Raw genomic sequence first — 16,099 nt, forward strand, 5'->3', positions numbered from 1 at the left:
GGCTGCGGTAGGCCCCACGAGCGTGGGACGCCAAGCTTGACGTCACGCTGGGCGAGCTTGGGTTCACGTGGTGCGCAACCGAGCACGCGCTCTACACGCAGTGACAGGGGAAGGAGGAGCTCGTCGTCGACGTGTACGTGGACGACTTGATCGTCACCAGCGCACGTGCGGAGGACATCGACAGCTTCAAGCGCGAGGTAGCGGCTTATTTTCGAATGAACGATCTCGGCGCGCTCTCCTACTACCTCGGCATCGAGGTGAGACAGGCGCTCACGCTCGGTCAGAGTGCGTACGCCTCAAAGCTGTTGGAGCGGAGCGGCATGGCTGAGTGCAAGCCGTGCGTGACTCCGATGGAGGAGCGACTAAAGTTGACAAAGGCCAGTACCGCGGCGAAGGTAGATGCAACACTCTACCGGAGCATCGTCGACGGTCTGCGCTACCTAGTCCACACTAGGCCGGACATTGCATTCGCCGTGGGCTACGTCAGCCGCTTCATGGAGGATCCCAAGAGGATCACTGGGCCACAGTGAAGTAATTGTTGCGCTACGTCAAGAGGACGGTGGATCAGGCGTCTTCTCCAAGACCGGCGGAAGTGGGTTGCAGCTCACTGTGTTCAACGATGCAGACATGGCGGGGGACATCGACGGACGGCGGAGCACCTCTGGCGTGCTCGTCTTCCTCGGGTCGGCTCCAATCTCATGTCTGTCGCTGAAACAAAAGGTGATGGCACTGTCCACGAGGCAGAGTACGTGGCGGCGACCACAACAGCGTGCCAAGTTGTGTGGCTGCGCCGGCTGCTAGGCAAGCTAACCGGTGTGGAAGCTCACCCACCAGCACTGATGGTGGACAACCAGCCCGCCATCGCCTTCGCGAAGAATCCGATTTTCCACGACCGGAGCAAGCACATCGACGTCAAGTTCCACTTTCTCATGGACTGTGTCGATGGAGGACAGATCGTCATCGAGTTCATCGAAACTGGTCGGCAACTCGCGGACGTCCTCACCAAGCCGCTCGGCCGTCTTCGGTTCACGGAGCCGAAGAAGATGATCAGCACGATGGAGACAAATCTACACATGTTTATTTGTTTGCAAATAAAATAAAACTTTTAAAACTTTGGCTGGATCTTGTAAAAAACATGAGTATTTGTGAGTTGTGACCATAGTGAATGTGAGCTATCGGTTCTAGTGTTTGATCAAAATGCACGAAGAAATCATATAGACAACCAATAAAGAGATGAAACACATACCACACATTTGGAAAATTCGTGGACGCCTACATGCATACCTCATGGTCGACAAGCCTACGCAGATTTGGTACCTGCATGCAAGAACAGTAGGTCCATGAATAAACATTTGCACCGCTTTACAGAAAGATAACTTGCACCCCCAGTGCACTACCATAGAATAGGATTTGCATAAAGTGACACGCAAATGAAGGGTGCAGTAAATAGATATTTTTCACGCCACTGGAATGGATGAAGTGGCTAAAACCAAAAACTACTCCAGATTGCTGCAAAACGTGTAGACCCGGGTGGAAAATAGATGATTTGTTTCCAGGATGTACTATAGCAGCAAATGGTCATCCAGCCCACACTGCCATCCATGCATCCACATCAAATAGGGGCCGTCCATTCAAGTCAGATCAACAGGAGCAGGGCATCCATTCAGTTCAGTTTGGTGCTCATAACATCCTTCACAAAAGCAGCGTAAGTATTACAAGAACTTGTGGTTCGTGTGTTCCATTTTTTAATAACAAATTATAATAAATACTTAAAAGGTAAACCAATCTAACCGTTTCATATCCACCATGTGAACTATATCCTCAATCCAAATAATGTAATAAGTAAAGCCTGCGCCTGTACAAGAGTTTGCAACTCTACCCAGGTATGTCAAAAAACAATAGTATTGACCTTGTCAGAAAACAACCCTTTACTAGCTCAGCCCATCCTCAACTGATTTCCCATGCCCACCACCTCCACAAGGCAGAGCAGGGCATGATACTGTATGGGCCTCCTCTTGCACCATCCTTGGGGTAACTTGAAATTAGTCTGAACAAGTATAATGCGCAGTTTGTTCTTGCTGTCCAGCATGCTCATGCACTCCATACTTTGATATCGATATAAATCCTGCAAAGTAGACAGAACACCCGAATCACCACCAAGTCTTTTTCAAGTCCACAGTGCAAGCTGTTGCATGTTTTTATGTAGTGCAACAGCACCAAGGCTTGGTCAACAGAGTAGAGATGGTCGTTATTCTTATCAGGTGATTTGTCAATAAAATGGGAAGTAGTCGTTGCTTTCACTAGCCAAGATATTAGATCTCAACTTACATTATAACAATTTCACCAAGACTCCATCCCCCTATCCAAATTTGCAGCTAATGGTCAATTTATATTTCTACAGAATATCTGGGACATTAAATTCTTGCAAGTCCGAAAAAATAACTGATTTTATCAATTGGAATCCTCAGCCCAGAAATACCACGAGAGGGTGCAACTATGAAAGCCTGTACAATGAACTACACAGGATGAGATTCCCAGGTGACTGACATGTCCATGGAATTATGTAGGTACCATAAATGCTCTGGCATCAATCATAATTACAATCCTAGATGACTTTTAGAATATTTAATGCAGTTTAATAATCCAATCATGCATATATACCAATTCTAGTTTAATCCCTGAAAAATAAATTATCAGTAACCACAAGACAAATTGGACGCAGTTTGACAAGTTAAATGCCCCATCTCCAATTCAACATTTAGCAACGAATATATACCAATTAAAATTTGGCTGAGCCTTGGGCCCCTTTTGGATTGAAGAATTTTCAAATATGTTTAAATAATTTCAATCCAAAGGAAGTTGTCCCATGTTGCTTGTTCGAAAAGAATACTGAGGATGCCCAATTTGTAAGAAATGGCTTCTAATGACATCAATTCCATAGGAATGTAACATTGTGTTAGATATCTTGGAAAGATTAATATAGTTGCAGATATATCTTATTGCAAATTCCCATGATCTTTGGTTCCATAGGATTCAATAAGCTATTAGAAACTAAAATCCAGCATTCAAAGTTCAACTCGTGTTAAGAATATCTGAGCACATGACAAAGAATGATATCAAAACTAATCTACGAATTTCATACTGCAAAAAAAAACTATATGAAACCTGATTAATGAATTCCACACAGCCAAGAATCATAAGTGCTGCAATTACCTCAAAAGATGGCCTTCTTAGTTCATTGATCCGCGGCACCTAAACAAGCAGTGGATAGTTAGGATAAAAAGGTAGAGTAAAACAGAAGTAATCTCAATGGTAGTGCTCAATTGCTACATTAATTAAATAGAAACACAACAGGTCATTCCTGAGCAAAACCATGACTATGAGGAAGACAAGTCACAGGGAAAAAAAGTATTTCATGTGGATGCAGAAGATATTAACATCTGAATGTTTACCTTCATATATGCACTATTTAAATTATTATTTCAATATTTCTAGAGCTTGATATCAACAATTTAGTTACTTCAGGACATGAAAATAATTACTTTGTGTGTCTGCATACTGCTGTGCAAAATGGGATAAGCATAGATAAAGGCGATGGAATATCTGCATGCTTTCCATAGTAAACAAAAATTGGCATCAATACAAGTATTCTAATCTCGCATCTGTTAGAAGGAATGAAGCTCATTCTATTCCTGGGGGCAACTGCCCAAACATGTACATGAGTTGGGCATATATGCATCTAAGCCCTTATACAAAGAGGAAAATATGCTATACACCATATATATCTAACACCCCCCCCCCCCCCCCCCCCCCCCTCAAACTCAGGGTGAATCACAAACACTGAGTTTGGAGAGAAAGAAACGATGTTGAACTCGCGTTTGCGCCTTGGTGAAGAAATCAGCCACCTGGAGCTCGAAGGGCACATAGCGAAGAGCAATGACATCATCCTGCACCTGAGCCCGAGTGTAATATGCATCAACTCCAATATGCTTTGTGAGCTCATGCTTCACAGGATCACGAGCTATATTGAAAGCACTGGTACTGTTAGACAGAAGAGGAGTGGGCATAGAAACTGAAACACCAAAATCCTCAAGTAACCTCTGCTGTCGCAAGAGCTATAGCTCGCAACTCGGCCTCTGCACTCGAACGAGAGACCGCGGTCTACTTCTTTGTCTTCCAAGCAATGAGAGAGCCACCAAGAAAAATACAATAGGCAGAAAGAGAGTGACGAGCAGAGTCACTAGCCCAAGTAGCATCAGAATAGGCTTGGAGTTGAAAAGAGCTAGAACGCGGGAAGAACAGACGACGAGTAATGGTCCCACGAAGATAACGCAAGACACGAAGAAGATGGCTATAATGGACATGGGTAGGAGAAGAAACAAATTGACTAAGAATGTGCACAGCATATGAGATATCAGGACGGGTCACAGCTAGATAGACAAGACTCCCAACAATATGACGATACCGAGTGGGATCGGTGAGAGGTTTACCATCAGTAGCACGGAGCTGAAGATTAAGCTCGATGGGAGTCTCAACAGTGCGATGATCAGTGAGGCAAGAGCGAGCAAGAAGACCCTGAATGTATTTTTCTTGGGATAAGTAAATGCCATCAGAGGTGGAAGAGACCTCAATCCCAAGGAAATAACGAAGAGGACCAAGATCAGACATAAGAAACTGCTCGCTGAGGCGTGCCTTGACAAAGGCAATATACTCAGAATCATCACCAGTGATAATCATATCATCTACATAAAGAAGAAGAGTGCGACCACGAGGGGATGTGTGAATAAACAAGGCAGGGTCATGATTGCTTGGGGAAAAACCAGCAGCAATGATCACAGAGGCAAAGCGCTGAAACCAAGCACGAGGAGCTTGTTTCAGACCATAAAGAGAGCGACGAAGACGACAAACCATGCCATCAGGAACAAGATACCCAGGAGGTGGTCGCATGTAGACCTCCTCACAGAGTTCACCATTAAGGAAGGCATTTTTGACATCAAGTTGAGAAATGGGCCAAGCACGAACAGAGGCCACAGCAAGGAGAGTGCGAACAGTGGTCATGTGAGCCACAGGAGCAAATGTCTCATCATAATCACGACCATACTCTTGCTGAAAACCACGAGCAACAAGACGAGCCTTATAACGCTCGAGAGAGCCATCAGAGCGAGTCTTGATCTTATAAACCCACTTGCACGTGATGGGACAAGCATGAGAAGGAAGAGGGACAAGGTCCCAAGTGCCAGTGCGCTCAAGAGCAGCAATCTCCTCAGCCATGGCTAGTTGCCATTCAGGATGACAAATGGCATCATGGTATGTGGCCGGCTCAGAAAAGACAGTGCCAGCAAAACCATACCTATCAAGAGGCTTCAGCGAGCTACGATCGCGAAGATTATAATGAGAGGAGGGCTGAGATAAAGAATCATCAACCGAAGATGGCTCAGCAGGAGAGGAGACATCAGAAGGTAACTCAACAGGAGGCGAGGAATCCAAGAGCCAACGACTGTAGGTGTGAATCACGGGAGGTTTGGAATCATAAATGGACCGAGGAGCATGTGAAGACGACTCAGAGGGCAGCGGAGGAGAAGGTGGAGGAGGTGAAGATGGTTTAGGAGGTGGAGATGGTGACGGAGGAAGAAGCACAGTGGAGATAGGTGTATCAGGAAAAGTCAAGAAGGACAGAGGTTCAACAACAGTCTGAGGAGAAATATCAGAGGAGGGCCGAGGATAGAAGGAACGAGACTCATCAAAAGTAACGTCCCGAGAGATCCGCATACGACGAGCAGTCGGGTCCCAACAACGGTAGCCCTTGTGCTCAGCACTATAGCCTAAGAAAACACACTCAACAGATTGAAGAGTGAGTTTAGTGCGTTCACGAGGAGCAAGAAGAACATAGCACAGACATCAAAAAGGCGAAGACTAGAGTAATCAGGTGGATGTCCAAAAAGGCGCTCATATGGGATGCCACCTTTAAGAGCAGATGAGGGTTGAATGTTGGTTAAATAGGTGGCAGTGGAGATTGCTTCAGCCCAGAAATGAGGAGGGACCGAGGAAGCAATCATAAGAGCACGAGCAGTTTCAAGAAGGTGACGATGTTTACGCTCAGCAACACCATTCTGAGCGTGTGCACCAGGACAAGAAAATTGTGAGAGAGTCCCTTGCTCAGAAAGAAATTGGCGAAGAGCACCCGAAAGATATTCCCCGGCAGAGTCAGCCCGAAAAACACGAATAGGAGCATCAAAATGAGTGCGAATCATCCGAGCAAAAGTTTTATATATGGATAACACCTCATTACGATGTTTCATGAAATACACCCATGTGAAGCGAGAGAAATCATCGATAAATATAACATAATATTGATGACCCCCTTTTGAAACAAAAGGTGCAGGACCCCATACATCTGAATGAACAAGATCAAAAGGACGCTGTGACACAGACCCACTAGAGGGATATGGAAGCTGGATCTGTTTGCCAAGCTTACAGCCCTGACACTGATATAAAGAAACATCACCAGAGACATTTCCTAGAACACCACGACGGACAAGAGCGGATAAGCGGGAACCACATAGATGTCCTAGGCGATGATGCCACTGAGCAAAAGAGGAAGAAGCCGCTGCAGGAGAAGCAGAGCTCACAAGACCGACAGAGGCAGCGGAAGGAAGACGAAGCCAATTGAGTTCCCAGAGATGCGGAGAATCACGGCGGCGAGGGCCAGTACCAACTAGGAGTCCCGTGCTGAGATCCTGAACACAGCAAGTGTTAGAATAAAAAATAACACGACAACCATGATCAGTGAGCTGGCCAGCAGAAATAAGTTGCATGGTCAAATCAGGAACATATAAAACATTAGGAACATGAAATGAAGAAGAGTGCCACGACCAACAACCGAAAGAGATGAGCCATCAGCAGTTTGAACAGTGAGAGGAATGGAAGGAGAGCAAATAGAAGAAAGAGAGGTACTATCAGGTGTCATATGAAAAGAAGCACCAGAATCAAGAATCCATGGCAAGATACTTGAAGTGGATGGTGGTCTCTCAATAGAAGACTGAGAAATAGCAGCAGAGAGTACTGGGGCAGGAGTGACAGAACCAGCAGCTCCAGTAGTGACAGAACCAGAAGCTCCAGTAGGTGGAGGAATAGGTGGAGGAACAGCAAGACGACGAAGTAACATGAGTATCTCCTGCTGTGCATCAGGATGCTGAGACTGAGCATGTGAGGAACGCCCACCTCGGCGAGACTGAGACTGAGCCTGCCTCTTCTTCTTGTAACAATGATCCTCATCATGTCCATCTCTGCCACAGTGCTTACAATGAAGGCCACCTGAGTTGCGAGTCCCCGAGCCGCCAGAGGCTGCTGAAGCAGGCACTTTGGGAGGAGAGCCAAGAATTCCAGACCGAGCAGCCAGAATTGAGGACGTCGACTGAAGTAGACCAGCAGAACGAAGGCGAGTCTCATTACGAACAGCAGCAAGAGCCTCCATCAAAGACACGCACGGCTCACGAGCAAGTAATTGAGCACGAAGGGGCTCAAATTCAGCACGCAGACGAGTCAGGAAGTCATAGGTGCGACGAAGCTCGAGGTGGCTCTGTTGCTTCCTGCAGGAGTCACAAGTGTCCGGGGACAACTGAGGACTAAGAGTGTCAAGCTCACACCATATTGCAGATAGCTGTCGAAAGAAATCCTCAACTGAACTGTCACCCTGTTGCAATAGTTGTTCTTGACGTAGGGCGGCAATATAAGTGGACTGACCAGAGGGCTCATAGTGCTAACGAAGAACAGCCCACATCTGAGCAGCATGATCAAGCCGAATAACCTCTCCTGCCAGATGCTTTTCCATACTAGCAACAAGAACAGCCCCAGCACGAGCATCTTCATCCAACCAAGTCCGATAAGCCCGAAAATGAGACATGTAAGAGGCCATATCATCATCATAAGCTTCGCGCAACTTCTTTTGTTCCTCTTCAGAATTTTCTGGAGGAATCACCGGCTGCACTGGACGATCAGGCAATGCTGGACAAGGTAGCTCACCACTAAGAAACTCCCAGAGTCGGAGACCACGCATATGCCACCGCATATGTGGAACCCAGTCATGATAATTGGTGCCATCGAAAATCACTGGACAACACGGGATTTGCGCGCCTCCAGAGGGAGGAACAGGAGGAGATGCCATCTTTCTTTCTCCAGAAAAGCAGAAAGACAGCAGCAGCAAAGCGGAAAAACAGAGCACTCGAAGAGCAGAGCAGAGGACGCGCGACGGCGAAGCAGAGCAGAGCAGCAGAGGTGGATTTAGCTGTGGCAGAGGGGAGCGATGTGGGAGGATGCGAGAGGGGCACGAGCTGCGCGGGAGATGAGCGCGCGCAGGAGGAGAATCAAGCGCGCGCGCGGGAAGAGCGGAGCAAGGGCGCGCGCGGGAACGGAGGGACAGAGCGCGCGAGGAAGTTCGACGGCGGAGCCGCGCCGGCCGCTGAAGGCGCGCGACGGCGGGGCCACGCCCAGCTACGGAGCGTGCAACAGGAAGAGCACGCGAGGGAGAGAGCCGACGGGCGACGGAGCTCCAGGCAAGCGCAACGGGAAGAGCGCGCGAGAGAGCGAGGTAAACCCTAGACCCTAGGCTCTGGTACCATGTTAGAACGAATGAAGCTCATTCTATTCCTGGGGGCAACTGCCCAAACATGTACATGAGTTGGGCATATATGCATCTAAGCCCTTATACAAAGAGGAAAATATGCTATACACCATATATATCTAACAGCATCATCAACAGTTTGGTAAGGAAATCATTTTATTTGGCTCCAAATTTTTATATTGTGTATACATGCAAGTAGTACCAATAACATCGATAAGACTACAAGGGCGGCCAAACTTAATACCCGTAACAGCATTTGAAACACATTATCTTCATGAAATAGATCTCAATTGACAAAACAAAAGCCTTCAGCCTTCCTGTATAGTGATTAGCAGATTTACCTCCGAGAACCACAATGGCAAGGTATCTTTTTTTCCTCCAATGGAAACTTGTAATTATATGTAATTTCCTCACCGGCACATATACGCCTCTTTGCATAAATGAAAATCTTCTTCTGGCCATCAACAGTGATCACCTTTGTGTAGCAATTTGGCTGGCATGGAAAATATGAAACTACTACTTAGCATTTTACAAGCATCGCAATTGAATAATCTTTTCTTGAACACTTACGTCACAAGAATGATTTATGAACCTTGCTAACCCACCACGCTTAGTGGCATCGACCTGCATAAATTAAGATACTTGGGCAATGAACACTAGAACGAAAAACTAGAAGGTGGAATAAAAAAACTGACAGCCTTTTCTTTTTGGTTGCAGCTTGAGATTACATAGCACTATAGCAGTACGATTACCATTACCATCCATCCAAAGAAGTAGGCACTCTGTCAAGAAGTGCCCCAGTGTTTTTTGTTCAAAAATAATAATAGCACGGCTCCCAACCAACTAAAAGGTTTCCTTTATGCTCTAGCTAACCATTTTCACATATTTTGTTTATTTTGTACCCCTTGAGATAATACATGAGTTTCTTATTTCGTAATCAAAGAAAAAAAATGAAGACACCAAAGCAATACTGCATAGTGAGGAATGATCTGCATCACCCACCACAAAATCATCATCCAAGCGAAAGAGGTAACTGCTTCCAATCCCACTCTTCTCATATTGAGACTCACGTATGTCAGAGACCTATAGGGTACAAATCATTCTTTAACACGTTGCTCAAAACAAGCATGTCAGTGAAACAATGGTTGATTGAATAATGCATGATTACCCGCCGGTGAATCAGTTGACCAACATATTCTATAACGAAGTCTTCTGCTTCGATCAACTCAAGCGCGACCAGACCCCATTCATGGATCTTGCTCCTCTGAAAACGCAAGCGCTTTTTCCTTGCCTACACATCGAGAAAGGAATAAATGAGAATCATCAGAACCACTTATAAACAGAAATTTCAGAATCAGAATATATAGTTCTGTTTTACCTTCATTTGGGTAATTTTCAGCAGCTCAGCACCTTCAGCGGCTGCTAACAGATTTCGCAGTTTAACCCGATTTGTTCTTGCAGATGAAACCTTTGCTTGAGAATTTATCCACACATTATTATTTGATGAGGCAGAAAGAATAGTCCGAACACGGTACCCTCTCACACGAGCCCTTTCTGATGGAGTAGCATTTCGCGCCCAATTGCGCCACTCCCATCCATTAATGGAAACTCTAGCACAGCCATCTGATTCTGGGCATGAGATCATCAGTTTTACCTTCTGACTGGTCTCACTGGGAATGTCCCTGCCCTTTTTTTTCTTGACATGTTTCGTGAGCATACTATTATCCGCCACATTATCATTCCCCGTAGGTGTCCTGTTAGCAACCATGTGCTTCTTAGTTGGATGAGATGACCTGGCTCCTGGAAAGGAAAGGCATATCACAAATATATACAAACCTATGTATCAGAAGAAGAAACAGATCAAAAGACTTACCTTTTGGCACCTCACTGGAAAGGAGTGTCAGATCTTGCTGGATATTCAAATCATGAGCATCATTAGCCACAGTTTTGGCTCCTTTTTTGGAGGGCTTGTCCACAAATGAAACTTTCTTTGATGTCAAAGCTTTGTTTGATTCCTGGATATTTTTCACATAAATCTTGCGGTCAACAAGCTGACAAAGAGGTTTTGAAAGCTGCTCATCCATTGAGATTTCCACTGGTTTTTTTGATGATTTTGATTGACATGTTTTCTCAAATTTCCTCTTCCTGTAGTATGTTTTTTCTTTGAGTTTTGATGATCCATCTGCGCTTTTAGTTACAGCATTTCTCCTGGTGTACCATGAGCCCAAGCACTTGCTAATTGTATCAGAGAAGAGAGATGTCCACTCTCTCACAACATTCTCATGTAGTTTTTGCCGGCAGAGAGCCAAAGTTATATATCTAGAAATCAAAGGAATAGAGTTCATTGATTTTGAAGGTCTATATATGTTTTTGTCCATAAGTGGTAAAGGGACTAAGCCAGTCTTCCATTCCAGGAGGCACTTCATCAAATTTCTCATCCAATTCCGCTGTTTTACATATATCCATCTTTTCAAATATCCTCGCATACGACATGGATAGGTGCTCTTCCACTGCACACACTTTACAAGGGAATAAGAAAAATGCAATCAAGCACAACACAGGTAAGAATGGAAGAACATAACAGAAGGATGCTGCTCATTTACCATGAGAAGTGGGCATTTTATCTGTTGCCATTTCAGCAGCAGTTGATGTTTCAACTGAAGTCGGTTCAGTTGGACTGGTTCTTGTAGCTTCAACGGTATTCAGTTCTTCATCTACAGCCATTTCAATTGGACTGGTTCTTGTGGTCATAGCCATTTCAACAATATTCAGTTCATCACCTCCAGTCATCTCAATAGGATTGAGTGTTTCGTGCATAGACGTCTCAGGCTGACATGGGTGATTCTGGTGCGTGAATAGGGGTACCAATTTGTTCCTGTGACATTTACCGAAACAAATTGTGGGAATTCAGGGGTATTAGCAGTAATCAGGAAAATTTCTTTTTTGCTTTCAGCTCACCTGATCAATACTGCTTTCGAGTCCAAAGCATAAACAATTTGTTATCTCCTCTGCAATAACCTCCTCAAAATAGTGAAATAAAGATTGCTTCGATGAGATATATAGTTCATTTGCCAGCATCCTCTGGACTACTGCTAAGGGGCCAGAAAATAAAGTGGTGCTTGATTCAGACTTCCCATCCATAGCACTTCCATTGACTTCTAATAAGGATGGAGAGAGGGAGCTCTCAGGAGATTTCCAACATGGTCCAAATCCAGGTGGAAAGTCCATGTCACATTCAGTAGCATCTAAATCCTGCAAAACCATGAAAGTATCACAACATATCAGCTGTGAAATAATAACAAAGGTTTATAAAACACTAAACCACTCTTATCAAGAAAGAAACACGTTCAGCCCCAGTGAAAACACCTTTGGTGACAATTCATGACTGTCTTGGGCTTTCACGTTATCATCAGGGATGACAGAAATACTTGTAGAGGGCAGATTCAATATACAATTTCTCTGTAACCATACATCACAGTAGTCCATAACACGTTCAGACAGTATTTCGTCCCATACATTCTTCATGGATTCATAATAAACTGTTTGCCAAACTGCTGGTAGTATATCAGCAAATTTACCATGCACTGCTGTAAATTGAATTGCCACTGAACAATCCACTGGGGCAGTATTATATGAGTTGCCTTTTTTTGGAACAGTAGATGATGTGTTAACTTTGACCTTAATTGTGGAATCCTTCTTGTTGCTCACACTGTCAGGCTGCAAACAATAGCACAACTAGGGCAGGTTATTAAAAGCTGAAAAGGAAAAGTAAGACGCAGCTCCCTCCTTAGACAAACCCCTCATAAATAAAACAAACCTTAGTAACTTGGTTCTTCAGTTTTGCAGCCAGTTGCTTCTCAGTCTTCTTGGAAACAATTAAATCTGGAAGTATAGAGCTGAATATTTCATCAATTAGAACCCTGCGAGCTGATTTCATAATCCCTGAATGCAGCTGATGGCTAACATCATCAACTATGTCACCCACTAAGCCATTCAATGATGCAGAATCGTTAGCTGTAGCTTCCGAAGGCTCTTTGTGTTCCCCACTCCACATACCCATTAGTGATACAAGCGTGAATGGGCCAAATTTGCCATCAACATGGTAAATCTGAAGTAAAATTATTAGAATAATTCATCAGATTGTAAACTATGTTGAGAAATTAAAACTTATTTCATAAGTTGGCACATGAGATAGGAGGAAATGTGTAGTATGAGAGTGAAGGATCTAGATGCACATCAAGTCTATAGATTATCTTAAATCAGGAACAAAAGGCAGGGAAGACTTCCATGAATTTCAACAGAATCTTATCTCGGTTTTTCTCATCCATCATGTAAATCTTATTCAACCTGGCTGGGTTACCAGATAGTCTGTACAGTACTTGCCAAGAATGAAAATAATAATATTGTACTATGATATGCTAATCTAACGTAAAGTGCCAAGGGAACTCATGGCAACAAATGAACCAAATTTTAAGAGTTTTTTTTCAACGAGAGAGAGAAACTCCTCCAACTATTACACATTAGGATATCCAACAGCCTAATAATATTCTTGAGCCATTGACAGATGTGACCAAATCATAGGAAAGTGTTTCACTCACAAAGGAAGTGCTGCATTACATAGAAGCAATCAAGAATGTCATAATTTACACGTATACATACTTTTTTTGCTTACACAAAGAATTAATGAGATCCAGAAGGTGAGAATTTTCATATCTGATTTCCATACCATTGAAAGATCTTGGATATAGCTATTGTGATGCCAATAGGAAAGTTCAGCAAGAGAATGTGGCCCTTGTCGGCAACCTTCTGAATCCTCAAACATCCAGCATGATTCTTCGTTTGAAAGAGACTAACAGGGAGGAAGCAGGAACCAAAGCAGTCAGGAAGGCAGGCAAGCTAAGGATGACACGAACAAATATAGACAGAAGAGCAAGCCATACATCTGGAAAAACCATTTTAGCATGGGAAGCCACTTTCTCTGTCTCCGTCGATGCATTTGGGGTGGAAGACATGGCACCGACATTCCATTGTGAAAGGAATTGTTTCAGAAAGATCAACTGCACAGGATCGGCTGTTTTCCCACCAAAAACAGCATAGATAGCAAGGCTTCGAGGCAAGAAACCAGTGGACAGCCCCTCATACAGTTGTTCAGGTGGGTAAGGTCCGCACATCTGCCCGTTCCTGCTCATATACATGCAACCTTCAAAATGTTGATGTTGCAAGTATGCGCCCTGTGCCCCATTTTGACCAGACGAATAGCCAATCCCATATTGTGGATAAACCACACCATTGTTACCAGTGGAACAGGCATATTCCTGCATTGCAGGAAACACACCAGTGTTCTGCGTTTGATCACCACTACCGGAAGCCATGTGATGCCGCTCAGAGCACCTGATAAATCATGCAGGAAAGCATTAAAGCTCCACGTAACTTTTTAATAGAAATAGAAGGAAGGTAAAAGGCTGAAGAGATGCGATTTCAGTGAAGCCTTGTACCGGTCAGGCAAGTCCCCCAGTGAATCATCACATATTGGCACGCAACAGACAAGGGGTTCACTATACGACAACTCGGTTGCCAACAACTTTACGCGCTTCCTTCCAGTAACAGGGTAAGAGCAGCCGACGGCCGACACCATTGGTTCAGCATCCAGGCCCTGATCACAAGAAGAGTGGCACATGCACAAGTGTCAGATATGTCTCAACCGAATCATTCAGCTTAAGAAGGAAAATCATGGTAGCCTTATGCGTTGATGTCTGGTCTGCTGTTATGTGCATTAGCATGGCTTGATGTATAACACATGCAACGGATTTTGCATTATTTTGACACTGCGTGTAGACAGTGGCGTTGCCAGTGAATTTGCATGACGAGGGCCAAGCAAATGCTTAGTATAGAAATCAGGAATTGGGGATTGTGGCATATAGACAGTGGCGGAGCCCATGAATCCGCACAGGGCCACATACGTTGTACATACTAGAAATCAAGAATTGGGGGTTGTGCATTGTGCAATTGAAGTTGTAAGAACAAATGCAAAACACTCAATTACTCAAATGTCAAATACCAGCTGCGCTGCTGCTGACAGACGCCCGGGCCGCCGGACTCCCGCGGGCGGCCGTCGCCTGTCCGGCGGGCGGGCAACTGAGCAACACCGGCCGGCAGGCCACAACCGTAGTACGGCACGGGCACAGCCTCTAGGATTTGCCCGCGTAGACGCGTCCAATTCGCCCCCAAGAGCGACTTGTCCGTGCCGATCTGCCTGCCCGCCGCTAGCACTGATTGGCTGCGCTGACCCTCGATTTGATAGCGCCGGCGTCAACCCGCTAGGGTTTCGGCGGGCAGCGGCAGGAGGCGACGGCGGCGACGACCGACAGGGGATTCCCGATTCCGATTTGGCAAGGAGGAGGACAAGGACTGAGAAGGGTGCGATGGGAGGGCCCGCCGGCGCTAGCACGTTTGCTGGGCTTCACAATATCTATTGGGCTTGGCCACATTCCTTCAGAAGGTCATTGTGGACGTTAGAAAAAGGGCAGAAGGAAAATCCTCTAAAAAATAAGTCCATTTTGCCCCTCTCTCTCTCCGTATCATAGTTGAGGGAGGCAAAATGATGCTACTTTAGGGTGTTTTTGGTTCGAGGACGAAGTTAGATGGGATATGACAATCTATAGATATTGGGATAAGGATATTCTTGATGCATGTGTTGGTTGGATGGATGGGACGAGCCATTTTTCTATTTGGTTGGATGGATGAAAGTGTAAGGGACGAGAATAGTTGACTAATTATATCTATTATTTATTATTTAAAAATAATAACAACTAATTACTACCTCTGTTTTATTTTATCTAGCGCACGCGCATATCAAGATTCAAACTTTAAAAACTTTGACTAATAATTAGGCTAATAATTTTTAACTATTATAATGCAAACTTTATATGATTAGATTTGTAAAGAATTATACTATCCCATGATTATAAGTTTATAAACATAATAATATAATATAAAGCAAATAAATTGTTAAAGTGTAATCTAGGAGACCGTGTCATTCTCTTGCGCCAAATAAAATGGTACTAAGGGAGTAGACACTAATAAATATGTACTAATACTAATTTTGTCATGATAAACACTAATTTAAAATGAAACATGTTAATTAGCACCACTAATATCCTAATTAGCACATGAAACATGCACTAATCAATGTATTAGCACTTATCAAAACTAATCCTACCATCATAATTACTAAGTAATAATATAACATACTAATAATCCTTAATTTATTTGCTAATGACAAAGAATAGAAGATATAGATAAGCTGGTCCGCGAGATTAGAACTCCTCTCCTTACCAATTCCAACTTTTAGATTTTGGAGATGATCTTGATTGCTTCATAATGTTAGGCCGATTACCACTCGTTGCATCCACCTCCTCTTATACTTAGCCAGAAGCTCTTTGGAAGTAAGCTTCGGCTTCATCATCCTGTGCTTGCCAT

General features: G+C 44.3%; 1 protein-coding gene and 1 pseudogene across 1 annotated transcript; one reads left to right on the plus strand and one right to left on the minus strand.

Annotated features, from left to right (window-relative positions):
- Window positions 1-215: 215 nt before the first annotated feature.
- Window positions 216-530, plus strand: LOC136506976 (uncharacterized mitochondrial protein AtMg00810-like). Its single transcript, XM_066501844.1, has one exon. The coding sequence runs from the start codon at window positions 216-218 to the stop codon at window positions 528-530; it is 315 nt and encodes a 104-aa protein (XP_066357941.1).
- A 1,181-nt stretch (window positions 531-1,711) lies between these two features.
- LOC136509619 (histone-lysine N-methyltransferase ATXR7-like) lies at window positions 1,712-15,060 on the minus strand (annotated as a pseudogene).
- Window positions 15,061-16,099: the final 1,039 nt, after the last annotated feature.

The sequence above is a fragment of the Miscanthus floridulus genome, chromosome 15 (genome assembly GCF_019320115.1).
Source record: "Miscanthus floridulus cultivar M001 chromosome 15, ASM1932011v1, whole genome shotgun sequence".
Lineage (NCBI taxonomy): Eukaryota > Viridiplantae > Streptophyta > Magnoliopsida > Poales > Poaceae > Miscanthus > Miscanthus floridulus.

Coding starts and splice junctions, on each gene's coding strand:
- LOC136506976 (XM_066501844.1), top strand. CDS start 216: ATGAACGATCTCGGCGCGCTCTCCTACTACCTCGGCATCGAGGTGAGA.